At 34.6% G+C, this 23,491-nt stretch overlaps 1 protein-coding gene across 1 annotated transcript; it reads left to right on the top strand.

Moving 5' to 3' along the window:
* The first annotated feature begins 762 nt into the window (after positions 1–762).
* LOC111506060 (uncharacterized) lies at positions 763–9,106 on the top strand. Its single transcript, XM_023160991.2, has 3 exons — positions 763–920; positions 6,696–6,904; positions 8,789–9,106. Exons 1-3 carry the CDS (start codon positions 857–859, stop codon positions 9,068–9,070), a joined length of 555 nt encoding a protein of 184 aa, XP_023016759.2. The 5' UTR covers positions 763–856; the 3' UTR covers positions 9,071–9,106.
* The last annotated feature ends 14,385 nt before the right edge of the window (positions 9,107–23,491 follow it).

Raw genomic sequence — 23,491 nt, forward strand, 5'->3', positions numbered from 1 at the left:
CGAAGTATAGAAATACAAACATTATATCTGTTGGAAATACCAGAACGAGAGGTCATTTTTGAAATGGTTACCTATCTCAACCATTTTCCTTTCCTCTTCGGACGATATTCGTCATAGCATAGCATGCTCATCTTGCTCTGATGAGCAAGAGAACTATATTAGAAGCATGAGCTTGAAGGGCCTGAGGGTTGGGAATAATTAGATTCAATAAATTCCGTACTTCTCATTCCCCACAATGGATTCAATTGCGTTTGAGGGTGCCGTAGGTAGCATTAAAGCACTCCCAGTATGACACATTATACAAACTGTATTTTCATTAGTTTAGCCACCAAAAAAAACTTTCCGGACGTTTTCTTACCAATGAAATTCGAGTAATTGCAGCGAGCGGTGCCCACAAACCACAAATGGTTAAGGATAAACCAATATTCTGAAGCCAACTGCACCACATTTTTTCGCGTTAATACAAAAAAATGTTACTCAGTTTGTCTCTACCCAAAAAACAACATTAGAAACCAAAACTTATATATGGGGTTTTTACAAATTTCGATTTCTTCAATGATAATTGACGCCCCGCTCATGACAGAATTGTAAAAATAAACCTTATATGTTTTGAAGAGATCACAAAAGAATATTCATTTCAATATGAAAAATACGCGATCGAGGTAAATGTGATTAAAATGTGATTAAAAATTTTCGTTTCATTTGCTTATACATTTTTATGGATCATAATAATTTTAGGTGGTACTAAAAATATTGCCAATTTGATGAAGATAACATAGGATAGCAACAATTTTACTATAAAAACAGTGGTAATTTTTCTCTTTCAAAACAATAACCCATAAATTCTCTCGTGATAATGCTTCTTAAAATAATTGTTTTCATCACATACAGTCTAACTTTAGAAGTGACATGTGAAGGAGGTAAGCTGGTGTGATTTCATTCAGGTGTAAAACATGAATTGAATGAAGGTATATTCATGGCTAAACCGTACTGATGATCTTGTGATACACCTTTGGTGTAGTAATGAATATTGCTGGAGTTTTTTCCCCAATATCAAATCGTTATTTCAACACTTCGGCATATGTTTCGATCACCAAGTGATCATCTCCAAGATAAAGATCAAACAGTTTGATCTTGATCTGTGGTACGCCAGACTTATCAATTATTGTGTTTGATTTGTATCCGTTGTAATAAACTATTTGGTTACGGTTAAAAAGGTACAATTCAAAAAAGCCCAGTAGTTTATTACTAAGGTCATTGAAGTCTTATACAAGATAATTTCAAACGCCTTCATGAAGTTTGAGATAATCGAGATTGCTCTGTAGATTGTTATTTTTGAAGCATCTCCATTTTGGTAAATTTTGGCGTTTCCAAACATCAGAAAACGTTACTGTATTTAACAATAAATGGAAGGTGCAACAGAGAGGAGAAGCTAGGACTGAGCTACAGTCTTTCACTATGAAAGATGGTATAGAACTGAAAACGGAAGTCATTTTATTCTATTGTTTCCTTTATCGCTCCTCCTACTTCATTTACCGAAATGTTTGTGATATTGATATTTTGTTAGTTACTTACCTATCCTGAACAATCACTTGAATTTGAATTTTCAAGAAGATACACGTTGCTAAAGAACTCTGCAAACGCATTGACTATATCTCAAGGGATATCTAGTTTTTGATTGTTATAGTTGATTTTACCAAGAATTCGTGACTTTTTCTTCGATTGAAAAGTTCGTAGCTCACATTAAACAGAATATAAAACCATAAATGGAACGATATACCTGGAACAGAGGTGAAACTATTTTAACCAAAAGTTTGATAACCTTCAATCCCGAAACTAATAATTTCGTAACAACATGGATAACCACTCTCCACATTGATCAGCCTATACACATAAAAGTGTTGATCAATCCTTTCCTACTGAAAAATATTCTTTCTGTTTCTGATTTTATTTAAACTCCTACTTCCATCATGGTTTCAATAATGTTGGTAACTTCTGTTATCATTTGGCAAATAACAGATTCGTTGGAAACTGTCTAATTGTTTGTGTTCACCGGTATTCATTTATGTCCCACCAGATTAACTTTTCCTGTAGATGTATCCGTAGGGAACACATCATTTAAATTTTTTCCAAATTTTCATTTTCTTAAATTTTTTTCCATTTTGATTTTTTTTTCCATTTTCCATTTTTTTTTTCTAGTACTAATTTGTTTCCAGAATTGTTGTTGATATTATTGTATTCTTTTCTCCACGTTTTATAAATATACCAAACATACAAACATTGTCTGCTCTTGGTTTTCAATAAAAACATGATTTCTATGAACAATATTGCACCGCCTAGGTGAGTTTTATTGAATTCAAATTCATATTCAAGTCGATTCATTTCGGAACCATCATTACTTGTTTCCAGCAGCAGCCTTAAGGGATGGCGAGCAGGGCATCTACTCATTCAGGAACCTCAGCCAGTGACACTTATAGAAAAACAATTTTCAATCCTCAAATACTGAAACATAACAGATTCAAATTTTGATCCTCGCAAACTAATACCTCGATTCGCCGCACCGCTTTTTACAATTACTTCATTTGATATTTACATTCGGAAAACCTCCGAGACGATCCCTCAGTTATTCTAGTAGCCACAGAAATATACAGTCGAAACAATGAATATTGAGTATACTATGCAATTAGCCACAGAGATATACACTGGAAAAATTGAATATTAAGTGTACTATACCATCAGAGTACTCCTGAAAATTATTGCCACAACGCCTGTGAATGTTGCGTCCGTAGAAAGCAGGTTTCCGAAATTGAAAATAATTGGAATATATTCGAAATATATAATGACATATATGATAGAGAAGGAAATAAGTGAGTGAAATTGATTGGAAATAAGTTTGAAAGAACAGAGTGAGTAGAACGACTATAATAAAATAAATATTGTACTGAGAAGTGGGTGACCTCTGAGAAGTCGATTCGGGAAACCTTCTTATCGCGGTACATAAAGACAATACAGAGTCGGATTTAGAAAACATCAAAATGAGTAGCGACGAAGAATCGATGACAGATGGAGGGAAAAGGAAAAAAGATACTGGAAAGTTTCCAGATATATTCTTTAAAAGCAGAAAAATTAACAGAACACCTGAAAGAAAGAAAAAAGAAGAAGACGACAAATTAGAAACTATCATCACAATGATTCAAGAAATGAAAACGGATATGAAAAAGGAACTCAAACAAATAAGGGAAGAACAAAAAGAATATAGAAATGAAATGATAAAAATCAAAACGGACAATGAAATACTGAAAAATAAAAATAAAAAACTGAAAGAAGAAATTGAAACAATCAATAGCAAACTTGACAAAATAGATAGAGAAACGAGAAGAAATAATGTGGTTATACAAGGTCTACCAATCACAACAAATGATGAAGAGGAGTTGAAAGAAGAAATGACTTCATTCATTAAAAATAGTATGGACATCGATTTAAAAATAAGAAATGCCAGAAAAATAGGTGATAAAATGTGTCTACTACAATTGGAAAACTCAAACGAAAAACAGAAAGTGATGAAAAATAAAAACAAACTCAGCAGGATCAATGAATACAAGGTATATGTAAATGATGATATGTCAAAAGAACAAAGAGAAATAGAAAAAAAGATACAAAATCAAGCTAAAGAAGAAAGAAAAGAAGGAAAACATGTGAAAATTGGATATAGAAAACTAGAGATAGATGGAGAAAAATGGTATCGGAACCTAGAAAGAAAAGAACTAGAAAAAGAAAAGAAAACACCAATCAATACAAAAAACTGATAATGAACACAGGAAACATCGAACAAATAAGAAAACGGCAAGGAATTCGGATTACGATATTAGGAAAAATGAAATGATAACGAGAAGTGGCAATAAAAATAATAAAAAAAATGCATGGTTACTAGGAACGTAGAACACTAGAAGCTTGAATGGAAAAGAAATTGAAATAGTAGAAGAATTTGAAGGGAACAAATTGAAAATACTAGCAATAACCGAAACGAAAAAAAAAGGGACAGGACAAATACTATTACAGAATGGACACATATTAGTATATAGCGGAGTAGAAATAAAACAAAGGGCAGCAGCTGGAGTTGGATTAATAAAACATGAAGACTTAACCGAGAAAATAAGAGAATGGGAAGCTATAAATGACAGAATAATAACCATAGAATTAGAGAAACAAAATAAAGAAGTGAGTACAATAATAACAATATACGGACCAGATGAAAATGAAAGAATAGAAAAAAAAGAAAAATTTTGGGAAAAATTGACAAAAATAACCGAAAATGCAAGAGGAACAATAATAGTTATGGGAGATTTTAATAGCAGAGTGGGAAAACAGGACCATATATACAAAACAATGTTAGGAAAATATGGAGAACAAACCAGGAATGACAATGGAAAGAGAATGCTTCAATACTGTCAATTACAAAACCTGTTCATTACAAAAACATTTTACCAACACAAAAACATACATAAATTCACAAGAGTACAAGAAAGCAGAGGAAAAAAATCAATAATTGATTACATTCTGGTACAGAAAGAAAATAGGAACAATGTTCTAGATGTTAGAGTTCGAAGGGGAGCAGAAATACACAGTGATCATTTCCTATTGACAATAAAAATCAAAGGAGACGCAACAGAAAAGAAACAAGAAACGGTGACTAAGAAAGGTGAACACATCACGATCAGATCATATAAAATGAGAGACACAACTGTAGCTACTAGATATAAAGATATTACCAACGAAAAACTTGAAAACAAATACAACGACAATAAGAAAGCAGAACTAAAAGAAGCGTGGAACATTTTTAGAAATGTTATCATAGAAACAGCTATCAGTACATGTGGCACCTACAAAACAAATAATAATAGAAAACAGACATCATGGTGGAACGGTGACATAAAGGAGGCTATAAAAGAAAAAAAAATACAATGGAAGAAATACTAGAATAATAATACAACAGAACAGTATGAAATATATAAAAACCGAAGAAAACAAGTAAAAACATTAGTTAATAAAGCAAAAGAAATGTCATGGATTGAATTCGGTAATAAACTAGAAGAAGACAGTAAAAGTAACCAAAAACTATTCTAGCACTTGAATCCATGAGATCAGATAAACCCGTAAAAGACATACAAATCAAGAATCCAAAAGGTGAAATAATTACAAACGAAATAGATATAATGAAGAGATGGAAAGAATATTTCCAGACACTACTAGGACAAGGTAACGAAGAAGGATCTATAGAAACAACAGAAAGGAACCAGTTAAACGAAAGCGAACCATTGATAGAAATGCAAGAATTAGATAAAGTATTTGAAACATTGAAGAATGGGAAAGCACCAGGAGAGGACAAAATAACATCAGAAATGATGAAAAACTTAGGGGAAAATGGAAGAAAAAGCCTACTAGAAATAATTAATAAGGCATGGAAAAAAAACTATATTAGAGGAATGGGGAACAGATCTAATAACACCGATACATAAAAAAGTAGACTACAAAAATTGCAATAATTATAGAGGGATTACGCAACTGAATACCATTACAAAAATAATAGAAAGAATAATTAACAACAAACTCAGGAATAAAATAGAGTCACAACTCTCAGAACCACAAAGTGGGTTCAGGCCCGGAAGAAGCAAACAAGACCACATCTTCACAATAAAACAAATAATAGAAAAGAGAAGATCAGAAAACCAAAATATATATTTGGCATTCATAGACCTAGAAAAAGGTTTCGACAAGGTACCAAGAACAGAATTATGGGAGAGTCTGAAAAATAGAAATATCGATGAAAAAAACATAAATATGATTAAAAACATATATAGAAATAATAGAAATTATGTTATCAAGAACAACATGAAATCAGAAGGTTTCAAAACAAAAGAGGGTTTGAGACAAGGTGGATATATCTTTTGAGTCATTTATATGCACCGTAGTTTTTCATCATTAAAAAACCACGGTGCTGAAAGTTTGTTTATCAATTTTCAGAAAAACGTATTTTCGAAATACGTTCTTTTCCACATTTGTCCACTCCGTCGAGAAATGTCTACCACACCTGTGTGTTGAAGTTTCCGTCGCAGGGGTTATTGAATTTCTTATTTGAATTTCGTTTTCTTCCATAATAATTCGAATGCAGTTTTTGTCGTTTCTGTGTATGTGGACAGTTCAAACTATGGTAACTTTCACTCATAATATTTTTCTTGTAAGAGCACTTCTAATTTCTCACAAAGTTTAGGCTTTGACTTTTTCAAACTATTGTTTTCTCATGTCCACAGCCCAACCCTTCATAAATGATACCACTTTTTCTTCCATTTGATTTCCGCCTCATCACCTACATTGAAAAATATCGTGATGATATTTATGGCGTTTCCCTATGATAGAAATCATATAGCTCTACTTTTCATGGAGGTCACATTGCAAATGTCTATAAATGTTTTCCATACATTGTTTGTTCTGTAAACAGTACATTTTGAAATATAAAAAATATTACATTTCGTCAATTTCATAATCAAATCGTGATATCATTGAATATTTGATATTTCTGAATCGCAATGAATCTTATTGTTTCCAATAGCGATGTACTGGAGTTTTTAGTGTGACTGATTGTGTTTCATCAAATCTCAAATCTGTATTGAATTTATGGAATTATTTTCTGATTCTAGAATACTACTGGAGACCTTGGACTCGTGGTTCTCCACTTGAAGATGCTATAACTGCTCGAGACCACAGAGGAATTTCTTACATTGTTGAAGCTTATGCTCCCAATCTTGGTATTTTCATCGGACAGGCATTTGTTCACCAGCACCAAATCAATATTTCGGCCTTCCATGTGAATACAACGCTCATATCACAAAAGAGTCATGCTTTGAAGGTAACACGATATGTATCAAACAATATGCCTGTTTGAAAACTCTCAAATACATTTTAGTATTTTTCTGAAATATGAAATGAATCCAGGCACAATTTCCTGACACGTTTAAATATATAAAACATGATCAGTTTTCATTTTTTTTTCAAAATTTGTTTTTTTTTTTTACCGTTATCAAGCTGTTTTTTTATAAATGAACAATAATCAAACAGATATCCAAAACATTCATCAATATTCGAGAAGATGTGAAATTTGAATTAAAGGGTTGCAGTTTCTGGAGCTCATCGGGTGAAAAAAAAATACGATATTGAAACTGGTTAGGGAAATATAGAACAAAAAGCAAATTTGATGAAGTCAGTTCTCCGTATTTCGAACAGTAGATATTTGTGGGAGAATCGATACTTTCATTACCATTTTCTGGACCTTTTCACTTTTCCTAATCTCAAAAACAGGAGATAAGTAATGAAGGAATCCATAGCGGTGTAGGAAAGACAAAGTTCACCGGACAAATTACTGCATGAAATACATGTAATACATTTCTCAATAATCTTCATTTTGAAGAAATATATAGAAAGTAACTTTTGAAATTCTTTTCATTTTTTCGATAGGCAAATATTTTAATAAAACAAGGTACTGATGAACAGAACATTTTCCTTTGAGAAAAATATATTTATTTCGCACCGCACATATGGGGGTGGTTTCACTAATGTCTCGCTTGCGTTTACGCAGATATTTTTATCAAGTAATTTTCTTGGTTATTCACATTTTGTCTTCAATCGAGGACCGCCTGCCCTGTACTGACGATGCCCAATAGGCTAAAACAGCTGTCTACCGTGGAATTCAGATCTAACTCCAGATCTGAAAGTAGGATTCAGAACTGTAGCAAGAAATGACTTCATTGAAAGGTGCAGTAGACAAAATAAAAACGAGTTATGAATTATAATTATGGGAATGTGCACAAACTATATTGATCCTAGATGACGATTATCATTTTACAGAAGTTTCAGCAGGAATTATGGAATAATATTGCACCTGCTATTATTTTGGGAAACGAAACATCTTTTGAAAATTCTTGCATGTTGATTTGAAAAAAATTACATCTTTATGTCAATCCAAAAGTTGATAGTTATTTAAACATGGTGAACGATTTTTTTTCGAAATTTCAAAATTTTCAACTCCACTGTCAACTTTACAAATAGGTTACGGTTCATATAATGCACGGAAATCTGTCTCATTTCAAGTGGGGGCTAACAACATTGATGTCTACATTCGTAAGGAAAATGAAGATCGCGTATCTGCTATCGAAACATCAACGGAGTTGGATTTAATGAAATAATTGTTTTGTCAATTTTCACTTTCTGAATTAAAGCTTGAAAGTGGGCACAATGATACAATTCAGTGGCAACTTTCATTTTATAAATATTACTTAAAATAAATAGAGAAGGTTATATTTTTATGAGTGACCAATTTTTTGTAAAAGAAAGTTTTTGGCTTTCTACTACTCCATCTTGATACAAAAAATATGGGGAACTTCCAAAGAAAGGAAGGAAGTAATCAATTTCAAGATAAGTAACTATATACATGGATGTGTAGATCATACAAAGAAGTAACTTTCAGACACAAAATGGAAGAAAAAGCCCTCCTGAAACAGCTACTTCCTTTCTTTGGAAGATTCCCACATTTTTTGTATTAAGATAGAGTAGCAGAAAGCCAAAAATGTTCTTTCCCAAAAATTTACTTAAAATGTTCTCATAGAAAATTTGGTTCAATATTCTGGCGTTTAGGAATGAATGATATGAGATTGAATAAATTGATATTGTTCTTTAATTTTCTCCTTAGGAAAATTTATCTAGTTATAATTTGAACATAAACATCCATATGTTTCAGGTTCTATGTTCTGGTAACAAGGATACGTTAGCCTGGTATCCAACGACATCTCACGTACTTAGAAATGAATTGGAGACTTCATCAGTGAATCCTGTGATTGGGGGTCAGAATGCACAAGATGACATACTTTACATAGGAAAATATGTGGATACATTAGCAAGGACAATACATTTTGGAAGCATTTGCGATAGTTTGCTGCACTTACATTACAATTATAATAACGTTGATAAAATTCAATATCATTATGAAATACTGATATCGAATGATAAGTGTAATAAATAAATGAAAGCAATACTGAAATAAATATATTATATAAAAGGGTAGGTGTTCATTATACAATTTTAGATAACAACAAATAATATTTTCAGCTCATTTCTCAACAGATCAAATAGGTGTCCTTCAATAAAATCACCTATATTTCTGAAGAAAATTTCTTCTTGGTTTGAAGTATAAGGGCAACTTTGTCGCTCACTATCCAGTATTCAGTTTCAAATGACAGAAAAGGAAATAAGAATAGCTCTAGAGTACTTCAGGAGGAGATTTGAGCCGGTTCTGAGCCTCTTCCCACCACTATGACGTCACGTGGGGTGGATGACCTAGACCGACTCATGTGACCTTGAAAAATATGTCTGGTGCATGCCACCTTGAAAAATATGTATGGTGTATATGACCTTGAAAAATACGTCTGGTGCATAGGTGGTATGTGTATGTGTAAACCAGCCGGTTCTGGGCCTCCCCCCACCACTTTGACGTATTAATTGCTTTTTTTTTGTTATTTAGTAACATCAAGGCGATATGACCTTGGAGGGTCTGGTGCATGGATCGTTCAGAATTTTTTTCATATGAGATTTTGTGTGTGTGTGTGTGTGCGTGTGACAGTGATGTAATTACATTTGATTGGTGTGTGTGTGTGTGTGTGTGTGTGAGAGAGAGAATGCACGGTACAGGGTTTCATCATGTACTTGTCTATGTACAAACAGACGTCTGCATACTTCGAAGATCCTTCAAGTAATGGATGTTCCATCGGTGTGAGCCCACCAAGTTAGTAGTGGTGTGACGTCACAGCATCAACCGTTCAAAGGTGAGAGAGCGAGATGTTCACTCCAGTGCGGCTGAGTATTGCGTATTCATCGGTGTACCCTCACCTCTCCCGATGCGATGAAGGTTGTGACGTAACGCATCGCTCTAGCCTCGCTATCGATGGTGACACGCAGACGGCCGAGGACTGTGCTAACGTCTGCCTTCTCCGAGAGCGCATCGACCACTGCCAGTCCGTATCGACATCTGTTATCGCATGCAGTTGGGAGGTGGGCTTGGCTGTGACGTCAGGCATCTCTAGTAGGTAGTAAAGTAGGGTGACCTGAGGAGATTTAAATAACGTGCATTTGTATAGATAATATTGTAGAATCTCGTGAAGTATTAATCTGAAAATTATCAACTTGAGCTGTGCCAAGGTATGGTTAGGGCGAATTGGATAAATATAACAATTGACAGGAATTCTCCCTATTATAGCAAAATTTGACCTCACATTTTTGCTTTGAAACCTCATTGAACTATTGAGGCCCGCGTCGGACTGCAAAGTTAAAGGTCATAAAATAATTAGAGATAAGTGATGAGAAGAGTTCATTGCATGTATTCAAATGATTCAACATGAAACAAACCAATAGAGCACAAGTGATAAGAAATGAGAGTTCAGAGAGTGAATTCTTGTTGCTTGTAACTATACAATGGAATTTAAGATCTGAATCTTGTGCAATGTTATATTCATGATGACGAATAAGAGAACAGTTATTATTTAGGTCTATTTCATGTACGGAAAACACTGAAGAGAGTGGAATTGAATAACAGAATACATATCCGAAAGAGAAATAAATATATTAGGATTTGGAAAAATCTTGAGGTTTGGTTAGAATTTAAAAATTGTCGAAAAAGACAACTGCTTTGATGGGCCGATTTTCTATAGTTTGTGCCTGTATTTCTTGGTTCCGTATGTAAAAAACTTGTCGATTTTGATATTGCACGTAGCTTTTGCATTCCGTTTCGACCTTCACAGCTTATGACATCAGCGTAACTATAACTGAAAAGTAGGATGTGCTATCACTTTGATCGAAAATAAATTAATTCACCTGTCATTGCCAGATTTACCCGTCAAGTTTGATTTGACTTTGAAATAAATGCAAGGTTATTATCTGCCCCAAAACAGATGCGTAGACTCAACACATAACATTTTACAGGAGAACACACTGACATTTCTCACGCAAATGCATGTCTAACATGAACTAGTTACCACATACTCAATGATGATTCAAAATGCTACACTATATTTTTTCTTGAAATATAATTTCATTACAATTTGAAGCAACATAGTGGATGATATTGACGTAATTTCAACTGAAACGTGGGTATCGCCTCACTTTGGTCCCTTTTTTCCACACATTGGTGAAATCTGATGGTGAAGTTTGGTTTAACCTTTTGTTTGTTTGGTTTCTCGAGAGTCGAGTTTTCATGTATGCCGATGACAAAACATTGTGACGTCCCCAGATCTAAATGAAATGAAACTAGTAATCAATGAATTCGAATGTTGGTGTAGAAACAATCATTTAATAAATAATGGATATAAAACAACATTTATCCAGTTTTCAAGTAAGTATCAGCGCCCTTTCCAAATAAATCTAGGTTTAGAAATAACAGAATATACAAAATTCCTTGGAACACAACTCAACAATGAATTGTCTGTCAATAATCACATCGAATACTTGTGCACTTCTCTGAAAAACGTATTTTGCCTTCCTAACAATGAAATTGAATTTTTTGAGACATAATCTCTTGCATATATACTATGATCTAGTGTATTCCATTTGGGGACACTCATCAGAAATAAATAGAATCTTTATAAGGAAAAAACGCTTCATTAGACTAATATTTGATCTCAAATACAGTGAATCTTGTAAGAAAACATTCCAAGAAAAAACATTTTTCACATTACCATGCATTTATCTTTACAAAAGCTACCGTTCATTTACATTCCCATTTGCTACCAAGAAATTAGGAAATTCACTGTCATTAAACGAGACGGAGAAACGACTTCCATCAGGGAAAAATAAACCATAATGAGTACAGAGGTTCGCCACTTTATGCTGGGGCAAAATGTATTAACAGCACAGTGAAACACATTTTCTCATATTCAAGAAAAAAGTCAAAGACTTTTTGGTAAAAAGTCGTTTTTACTTCCTGATAGAGTATGAAAATGATATTTTTGTGTAACATGTGCTGTTATTGATATAAGTGATATAAGATAAAATATCTTTTGTAAAATGTGACGTGTCATATATACATTCATGTATCAAAAATGATGATTAAAATTTGACTTTGACTTCTCCGCCAATGTCATGCTAGATGGAGATTTGTAGACATGTAGTGTCAACACTTGACATTTTACAGGAGAACTGACTGATATTTCTCACACATATGCATGCCCTACATGAACTTCCGCATGCTTAATTCAAAATGTCACACTACGTATTTCTTTTCGAAACATAATTTATAACAAATCTGAAGTCATATTGTAGATGATACTGATATGATTTCCACTGAAAAGCAGGTTTGTTCTCACTTTGGTCTGTTTCTCCCCCACCATGTCAAGATCTGACAGAGCAGCTTGGTTTGAGTTCGAAACTGAACGTGAGTTTACTCACTGCCCAGGTTATGCTAGACGAAGATTTGCGGAGTTTCCAAAAGAGATGAGTAGGGTCATGCCATTTTGCAGTAGAATGGATTGATATTTCTCACACATGCATATGCTCGCCTAACAAGAACTTTCACGTATTGCAATACAATCTAATCATTTGAAATTCAACACTATATTGCAGTATCTGACAGTGGAGTGTGGAGTGTGGAAAATCATGCTAAACGGGGTTTGGAAGTTCTCCAAAACAATGTATACAGACACAACACACCATTTTACAGCGAAAAAGACATATTTTTCACATCTAAATATATTCTCGACATGTCGCAATATACATGTTTCAATTTGAAATATATTACTATCTTCTTCTTAAAACCCAATATTATCCAAGATTCAAACCAATATACCATATGACGTAAGCGTGTATTCAACTGAAAAGGAGGTATTTCCACACTTCAACCTGAAAACTGATTCCTCCTCTCCACCATTTCATGATCTGAACTTGAAGTTGAGTTTGATCTTCAACTTGACTACGTGGTCATTTTCTGTCGATGTCCTGCTATACTGGTTTGTGAGTCCCCAAATATTACATAATGCACACATTTTTCGTATATACCCACGCATGCTTCACACCATGCATGCTTATGCTTATGGTATAGTATTTTTCTCGAGAGAATTCATCTGGTTGAAGCTGCAATGATTCTGCAACCCTGTTAGGAATCACACGTTAAAAGGTAAGACCTCGTTAGTCCTTAGCTCGCACAAGTTTTTCAACTTCTGAGAGTTGTCGTTCGTATGGGGGCGATAGCTGATTAACGGAAAAACATATTTTAAACAGAAACAGAACATTTATTTGCTGCATGATAAAGATACAGTAATGCAACTTGTCGCTATCGAATTGGGTACTGTAATAGCGCGATAAACATTTTTACTATTGTTCCTGTAAATATAGTGTTTCAGACTAATATATCATCATAGAAATTCATTTTTCTGATATACTATGATTCCATAAGACATGTGTCTCAATAGCAGATTTTATTCATATTCATATTTGGTCACATTACTTCTAACACAAAGTTTTCCCCGCTAGGTAGTGATGTTTCTAATGTACTGTTCGAGAAATATTTTCTGGCGCTCCATTTCGGTCAATCAGTTATTGTTGAACCTGCTTCTAGAATTTTGAAAAATGTTTGCTGATGTGATGAAATATATCGCATCTATCTTGAGCCTCATACTAGATGAATACAAGGAGAACACAGTGAAGGATGGACTTGAAGAGTGTTATAAGGCTTCTAAACGAATAAAAAAAGATCTGAAAAATACTACTATTATGGGTGGGAAACAAAATCTACTAGCATTCTTGGTCAATATTACAATACTACGTAATCAGATGAAATTTGAGATGAAGAAAGGAGCAGGCCTGATTAGCCGGAATGAGACAGCCGAGTACATTGGGATGATTCAGAAACTCTGAATTCTGAATTGAGAGCCGATCCTGAATCAGAATCGGCTTTCAATTCGCGTATCCGGACTGAAGTGATTAATAATCTCAAGCATAAGAACCCTACCTCATTATTGATCGACTGTAAGACCCTTCTTGTGAAACTAATTCAAAATGCATTGAAAAAGGATGCATTTTCAAAGGTCAATACGACATTCGGTGGAGAATTTTAGGTTGTCAAAGGCGATCGAATCTTCAACGAATATAAGTATTTCTCAATATCTAACGCATCCATCCATAGTGACACTGATATGAATATGTGGTTTGAGGAACATGTTGAACTGCCTTCTCAAATCAAACGAAAAATCATGATGATGCCTGCTTCGATTGGGCCATTGTTTTGGCGTTGTATCTTCTCCATGGACAACATTCAGATCACATCCTATCTTATCCTGACTATTCAAAAGTTGTGAAGTTGTAAGGTATTCACTTTCCGATGACAATTATTCAGATAATCTCTCAGTCAATGTTTACACGTTGAAACTTTTTAAATCGGAGGATACTGTAATACCGCCAAGATTGAGCATAGCAAAAAATAAAAGCAAACATGTAAATCTACTTATGTATTACTATGAAAGATGTGAGGATGCAATAAATGTCTATGATGTTACGTCACCAATCAGAAAACACTTTGTTTGGATAAAAGATCTATCTAGTTTGGTGAGTAATCAACTCGACAACCATAATAGAAAAAAAATATTTTTGTCATAGGTGTTTTCACTATTTTTCAACGCAAGCTAAACTAGATAAACACCTTGAAGACTGCTCGAAGACAAAGGAACGCCTACCAACATCACCTATGGAGGTAAAATATATTTTGAGGTTCAAAAATTTCAAAAATAAAATTACATCGCCTTTCGTCATATACGCCGAGTATATTGGTATCTGCACAAGATGGCAATAAATATCAACGACACATTCCGGCATCTATTGGATATTATGTGAAACGCTCTTATGATGATACACTACTATCATTTTATCGATCATTTCGTGATGAAAATTGAATGGAATGTTTTGCAGACGAGATAGGTCAGTTTGCTGTAGATTTTGCAACTGTGTTCCAGTGTCCATTTGATGTAGATATATCAGTCAGCCAGGAAACATTTTTTCAGACAGCAACTCATTGTCATATATATGACAAACCATTCAATATATCAGACAAAATGATGAAGAGTAGATTTTGACATAGAAGGGTGTAATGCCGTATGACTCTATCGATTCTTTCAAAAAATTCAATGAAGATTGTTTACTATCGACATCTTTAACTGGAGGAAAAACCGTGTCCTAGGAGATCTTACTTACGTGCCAAGCTGATATGGGCTACTTTTAATATAAACACATTGGGAAAATATACGAATCTGTATTTGAAGACGGATGTTATGCTTCTGGCTATGTCTTTGAGCAGTTCCGCTCAAGTTGTCATAAAACTTACGGCTTGGATCCTGCCCATTATTTCACTCTGTCTGGCTATACATGGGATGCTATGTTATTCAAAACGAAACAGCAACTTGAACTTCTCACCGATGTAGATTAGTTGATGTCTTTCGAAAAGGAAACAAGAGGTGGACTGAGTCAAGTTTGCTCCAAGCGAAAAGTCACAGCTAATAACAAATACATGGGTGACAATTATGATAAAGCCAAAGCTGACTCATACCTAATGTATTTCGATGTTAATAATCAATATGGTTGGGCAATGTCTTAATATCTACCATACGGCTGGTTTGAGTGGATGGACACCAACATTGATATCACAACTGTGCCTGATGATGCTTCGGAAGGTTATATACTAGAAATTGATATGGAGTATCCAAACAACCTTCACAATATGCATAAGGATTTACCGTTCTGCCCCGATCATGTGGATCCTAAGACAAAAAAATCTCGAACCGAAAGTACATTGGATGTGAAACAATTTAAATTGATGGCTACTCTACAGTCGAAGAAAAAGTATGTGAATCATTACAGAAATCTCAGGCAGGCCTTAGAACATGGTCTCATTTTGAACAAGATTCATCGTGTTCTAACGTTCAAGCAGTCCACATGGTTGAAGCCCTACAAAGGCTTGAACACACGTTTGCGAACTGCTGCCTCGAATGATTTTGAAAATAACCTAATCAAACTAATGAATAATGCCTTATTTGATATGTACTGCTATCTTCAAAACTCAATTTTTGTCCCATATATATAAATATTTGTTTCAGGGAAAACTATGGAAAATCTGAGAAAGCACTCTGATGTTCGCCTTGTAACGAGTTGGGATGGGCGATATGGTGCCGAAGCCAGAATCTCCAATCCTCGGTTCAAGAGTTTGACTGTCTTCGATGAAAACTTGACTGCCATTGAATTGGGAAAATCTAAAATATTCTTCAACAAACCTATATATGTTGGAATGGTAGTACTGGATTTGGCAAAGTTGACCACATATGATTTCCATTATGAGTACATGGCTCCTAGGTATAGAAGAAATTTTTGCGCAGTTTATACTGACACGGACAGTTTGATTTATGAAATTATAAATTATGATCCATATGAGATGATGTTATATGATCCTTTGTTATTGGCCAAACGGCGACACTTCTATTGAGATCCAATGCAATATTTTCTATAACAAAATGTGCATCATACCCTGATAAGTTATGAAACACGGTGGGAATTGTTTGATCATCTTGATAGTTTATAATGCACTCATTGTGTGATGGTCGGCGATTAATTATTTTTAGGTATTAGACGATTATGGTCGCATACTATTTTGTCTGATATATTGAATGGTTTGTCATATATATGACAATGAGTTGATGTCTGAAAAAATGTTTCCTGGCTGGCTGATATATCTAGATCGAATGGACACTGGAACACAGTTCCAAAATCTTCAGCAAACTGACCGATCTCGTCTGCAAACCATTTCATACAATTTTCATCACGAAATGATCGATAAAATGATAGTAGTGTATCATCATAAGAGCGTTTCACATAATATCCAATAGATGCCGGAATGTGTCGTTGATATCTATTGCCATCTTGTGCAGATACCAATATACTCGGCGTATATGACGAAAGGCGATGTAATTTTATTTTTGAAATTTTTGAACCTCAAAATATATTTTCCCTCCATAGGTGATGTTGGTAGGCATTCCTTTGTCTTCGAGCAGTCTTCAAGGTGTTTATCTAATATAGCTTGCGTGGAAAAACAGTGAAAACACCTATGACAAAAATATTTTTTTCTATTATGGTTGTCGAGTTGATTACTCACCAAACTAGATAGATATTTTATCCAAAGTGTTTTCTGGTTGGTGACGTAACATCATAGACATTTATTGCATCCTCACATCTTTCATCGTAATACATGTTTTGAATCATTAGTAGATTCACATGTTTGCTTTTATTTTTTGCTATGCTCAATCTTAGCGGTATTACAGTATCCTCCGGTTTAAAAAGTTTCAACGTGTAAACATTGACTGAGAGATTATCTGAATAATTGTCATCGGAAAGTGAATACCTTACAACTTCACAACTTTTGAATAGTCAGGATAAGATAGGATGTGATCTGAATGTTGTCCATGGGGAACTGGATACAACAATGGCCCAAGCGAAGCAGGCATTATCATGATTTTTCGTTTGATTTGAGAAAGCAGTTCAATGTATGATGAACCTCTCTGCGGCACAAATTTGTTTACGGTAATCCCCAAATTCACTACTGCTTTCAACGTCTAACCTCTGTCACGTTCCTCAAACTCTTCAAACTTTATCATGATTGGCTCCATAACATGTTCCTCAAACCACATATTCATATCAGTGTCACTGTGGATGGATGCGTTAGATAATGAGTAATACTTATATTCGTTGAAGATTCGATCGCCTTTGACAACCTCAAATTCTCCACCGAATGTCATATTGACCTTTGAAAATGCATCCTTTTTCAATGCATGTTGAATTAGTTTCACAAAAAGGGTCTTACAGTCGATCAAAAATGAGGTAGGGTTCTTATGCTTGAGATTACTAATCACTTCAAACCGGATACGCGAATTGAATGCCGATTCTGAATCATCCCAATGTACTCGATTAGAGGGCTGTCTCTTTCCGGCTAATCAGGCCTGCTCCTTTCTTCACCTCAAATTTCATCTGATTACGTAGTATTATAATATTGACCAAGAATGCTAGTAGATTTTGTTTCCCACCCATAGTAGTAGTATTTTTCAGATTTTTTTTATTCGTTTAGAAGCCTTATAACACTCTTCAAGTCCATCTTTCACTGTGTTCTCCTTGTATTCATCTATTATGAGCCTCAAGATAGATGCGATATATTTCATCACATCAGCAAACATTTTTCAAAATTGTAGAAGCAGGTTCAACAATAACTGATTGACCGAAATGAAGCGCCAGAAAATATTTTTCGAACAGTGAATTAGAAACATCACTACCTAGCGGGGAAAACTTTGCGTTAGAAGTAATGTGACCAAATATGAATATGAATAAAATCTGCTATTGAGACACATGTCTTATGGAATCATAGTATATCAGAAAAATGAATTTCTATGATGATATGTTAGTCTGAAACACTATATTTACAGGAACAACAGTAAAAATGTTTATCGCGCTATTACAGTACCCAATTCGATAGCGACAAGTTGCATTACTGTATCTTTATCATGCAGCAAGTAAATGTTCTGTTACTTATGCGAGCTAAGGACTAACGAGGTCTTACCTTTCAACGTGTGATTCCTAACACGGTTGCAGAATCATTGCAGCTTCAACCAGATGAATTCTCTCGAGAAAAATACTATAACATAAGCATAAGCATGCATGGTGTGAAGCATGCGTGGGTATGTACGAAAAATGTGTGCATTATGTAATATTTGAGGACTCACAAACCAGTATAGCAGGACATCGACAGAAAATGACCACGTAGTCAAGTTGAAGATCAAACTCAACTTCAAGTTCAGATCATGAAATGGTGGAGGGAAGGAATCAGTTTTCAGGTTGAAGTGTGGAAATACATCCTTTTCAGTTGAATACACGCTTACGTCATATGATATATTGGCTTGAATCTTGGATAATATTGGGTTTTGAGAAGAAGATAGTAATACATTTCAAATTGAAACATGTGTATTGCGACATGTCGAGAATATATTTAGATGTGGAAAATATGTCTTCTTCGCTGTAAAATGGTGTGTTGTGTCTGTATACATTGTTTTGGAGAACTTCCAAACCCCGTTTAGCATGATTTTCGCAAAGAATGAACTTTGTATTCATTTTCACAGTCAAACCACACTCCACCGTCAGATACTGCAATATAGTGTTGAATTTCAAATGATTCGATTGTATTTCAATACGTGGAAGTTCTTGTTAGGCGAGCATATGTATGTGTGAGAAATATCAATCTGTTCTACTGCAAAATGGCATGACCCTACGCATCTCTTCTGGAAACTCCACAAATCTCCGTCTAGCATAACCTGGTCAGTGAGTAAACACAAGTTCAGTTTCAAGCTCAAACCAAGCCGCACTGTCAGATCTTGACATGGTGGGGGAGAAACACACCAAAGTGAGAACAAACCTGCTTTTCAGTGGAAATCATATCAGTATCATCTACTATATGGCTTCAGATTCGTAATGAATTATGTTTCGAAAAGAAATACGTAGTGTGACATTTTGAATTATTACATCATTTTTAAGCATGCGGAAGTTCATGTAGGGCATGCATATGTGTGAGAAATATCAGTCTGTTCTCCTGTAAAATGTCAAGTGTTGACACTACATGTCTACAAATCTCCATCTAGCATGACATTGGCGGAGAAGTCAAAGTCAAATTTTAGTCATCATTTTTGATACATGAATGTATATATGACACGTCACATTTTACAAAAGATATTTTATCTTATAGCACTTATATCAATAACAGCACATGTTACACAAAAATATCATTTTCATACTCTATCAGGAAGGGAAAACAACTTGTTACCAAAAAGTCTTTGACTTTTTTCTTGAATATGAGAAAATTTGTTTCACTTCTGAGCTGTTAATACATTTTGCCTCAGCATAAAGTGGCGAACCTCTGTACTCATTATGGTTTATTTTTGCCTGATGGAAGTCGTTTCTCCGTCTCGTTTAATGACAGTGAATTTCCTAATTTCTTGTTAGCAAATGAGAATGTACATGAACGTAGCTTTTGTGAAGATAAATGCATGGTAATGTGAAAAATGTTTTGTCTTGGAATGGTCTCTTACAAGATTCTCTGTATTTGAGATCAAAAATTAGTCTAATGAAGCGTTTTTGCCTTATAAAATTCTATTTATTTCTGATGAGTGTCCCCAAATGGTAATATTTATATTAAGCTTAGAATACACTAGACCATAGTATATATCCAAGAGATTATGTCTCAAAAAATTTAATTTCATTGTTAGGAAGGCAAAATAGGTTTTTCAGAGAAGTGCACAAGTATTCGATGTGATTATTGAAAGACAATTCATTGTCAAGTTGTGTTTCGAAGCATTTTGTATATTCTGTTATTTCTAAACCTAGATTTATTTGGAAAGGGCGCTGATACTTACTTGAAAACTGGATAAATGTTGTTTTATTTCCATTATTTATTAAATGATTGTTTCTACACTAACATTCGAATTCATTGATTACTAGTTTAGTTTTATTTTCAATTTTATTCAGATCTGGGGAAATCACAATGTTGTGTCATCGGCAAACATGAAAACTCGACCCTCGAGAAAATCCTAATATTTAGTTTCAAGGTTAAACCAAACTTCACCATCAGATTTTGCTAATTTGTGGAAAAAAGAGACCAAAGTAAGGCGATACCCACGTTTCAGTTGATGTTACGTCAATATCATCTACTATGTCGCTTCAAATTGTAATGAAATTATATTTCAAGTAAAAATATAGTGTAGCATTTTGAATCATCATTAAGTATGTGATAACTAATTCATTTTAGACATGCATATGCGTGAGAAATGTCAGTCTGTTCTCCTGTAAAATGTTATGTGTTGACTCTACGCATCTGTTTTGGGGCAGATAATAAACTTGCATTCATTTCAAAGTCAAACCAAACTTGACGGGTAAATCTGGCAATGACAGGTGAATTAATTTATTTTCGATGAAAGTGATGGCACATCCTACTTTTCAGTTATAGTTACGCGGATGTCATATGCTGTGAAGGTCGAAACGGAATGCAAAAGCTACTTGCAATATCAAAATCGACAAGTTTTTGACATACGGGACCAAGAAATACAGGCACAAACTATAGAAAATCGGCTCATCAAAGCAGTTGTCTCTTTCGACAATTTCTAAATTCTAACCAAACCTCAACATTTTTCCAAATACTACTAAATTTATTTCTCTTCCGAATATGTATTCTGTAATTCAATTTCACTCTCTTCAGTGTTTTCCGTACATAAAATAGACCTGAATAATAACTGTTCTTTTATTCGTCATCATGAATATAACATTGCACAAGATTCAGATCCTAAATTCCATTGTATAGTTGCAAGTAACAAGAATTCACTCTCTGAACTCTCATTTCTTATCACTTGTGCTTTATTGGTTTGTTTCATGTTGAATCATTTGAATACATGCAATGAACTCTTCTCATTACTTATCTCGAATTATTTTATAACCTTTAACTTTGCAGTCCGACGCGGGCCTCAATAGTTCAATGAGGTTTCAAAGCGAAAATGTGAGGTCAAATTTTGCTATAATAGGGAGAATTTCTGTCAATTGTTATATTTATCCAATTCGCCCTAACATACCTTGGCACAGCTCAAGTTGATAATTTTCAGATTAATATTTCACGAGATTCTACAAAATTATCTATACAAATGCACGTTATTTAACTCTCTTCAGTTCACCCTACTCTGCTACCCACTAGAGATGCCTGACGTCACAGCCAAGCCCACCTCCCAACTGGATGCGATAACACATGTCGATACGGACAGACAGTGGTCGTTGCGCTTTCGGAGAGGGCAGACGTTAGCATAGTCCTCGGCCGTCTGCGTGTCACCATCGATAGCGAGGCTAGAGCGATGCGTTACGTCACAACCTTCATCGAATCGGGATAGGTGAGGGCACACCGATGAATACGCATTACTCAGCCGCACGTCGTGGAGTGAACATCTCGCTCTCTTACCGTAGAACGGTTGATGCTGTGACGTCACACCACTACTAACTTGGTGGGCTCACACCGATGGAACATTCATTACTTGAAGGATCTTCGGAGTATGCAGACGTATGTTTGTACATAAACAAGCACATGATGAAACCCTGTACCGTGCATTCTCACACACACACACACACCAATCAAATTTAATGACGTCACTATGTCACCCGCACACACACACAAAATCTCATATGAGAAAAATTTTGAACGATCCATGCACCAGACCCTTCAAGGTCACATCGCCTTGATGTTACTGAACAACAACAAAAAAAGCAATCAATACGTCATAGTGGTGGGGGGAGGCCCAGAACCGGCTATAATCTGTGATGTACACATACCACTCATGCACCAGACGTATTTTTCAAGGTCATATACACCATACATAATTTTCAAGGTGGCATGCACCAGACATATTTTTCAAGGTCACATGAGTCGGCTTAGCCGAATAAATATGTAGGTACTACACCCAACGATTTTATTATTTTTCTATCTGATGACTATTATGATGACATCATACTATTATTAATATTTTAATAAGTCGCTTAGCATGATTTTTTTCACTTATTCCATTCTAAAGTTTCTAGTTTCTAATTTTGTTATTCAATTCTTCCCATTCCGTTTACTTCAGTTAGTGCCCCAGTATTATAAGGTAAAATGTAATCTGCAATTTTGTAGCTGTGGTCATCTTGAATTTGCATCTCTTTCAAAGTGTTCTACTTTGCTACTAGTCAAGCCCTGTCATTTGATACCGATATTGAGTTAGTTGTGAAGCAATATGTAATCTGCCATTTTGTAGCTGCGACCATCTTGAAATAACAATGATACAAAATTCATCAAATTGTATCGTCATCAAAACCAAATGTGTGTATCAAATATCAGATCAATATGTCCACAAGAAGGAGGTCAAACTTCAGTAACTGAATTTGATTCAAACAAACAAACACGGCAAACTGAACAAAACCGTTAATTAGTGTATTACGTATCGAGTGGGACAGGGAGCCAATTACCCACGAGCGAAAAATTGTAAGCACGAGGCGTTAGCCGAGTGCGATAATTCGTGAGTGGACGTAATTGGTCTTATCCTCGAGGTGCGTACTATACATTTTCTACGACTGACCGTAGAAAGTAATGGTAAAATATATTCCTTTGCGATTATGGTTATGGATAATAAACTCATTGACTCAGACAGTCAGAAACCAATTGAATAAATTCAAACTTGGTGGCAATTATGTACATTTATAGTTACACTAATATATAATTATATGATTTACATAAACCTATATTCAGCAGTGGGATTCGAACTCAGGTTATAGGAAAAATATATTGATTGAGATTGAGAGTTTTAAATAAAATGATAAC

This window comes from Leptinotarsa decemlineata, unplaced genomic scaffold, assembly GCF_025532065.1.
Source record: "Leptinotarsa decemlineata unplaced genomic scaffold, Ldec_3_MD MMD2_P_RNA_scaffold_2, whole genome shotgun sequence".
Classification (NCBI taxonomy): domain Eukaryota; kingdom Metazoa; phylum Arthropoda; class Insecta; order Coleoptera; family Chrysomelidae; genus Leptinotarsa; species Leptinotarsa decemlineata.

What these genes read in the sequence shown, in the direction of transcription:
- LOC111506060 (XM_023160991.2), top strand. Translation starts at nt 857, where the DNA reads ATGCTTCTTAAAATAATTGTTTTCATCACATACAGTCTAACTTTAGAA. An exon ending in AGAAGTGACATGTGAAGGAG is followed by an intron (nt 921 to 6,695) that starts GTAAGCTGGTGT and finishes TTCTGATTCTAG; the next exon opens with AATACTACTGGAGACCTTGG. An exon ending in AAAAGAGTCATGCTTTGAAG is followed by an intron (nt 6,905 to 8,788) that starts GTAACACGATAT and finishes CATATGTTTCAG; the next exon opens with GTTCTATGTTCTGGTAACAA.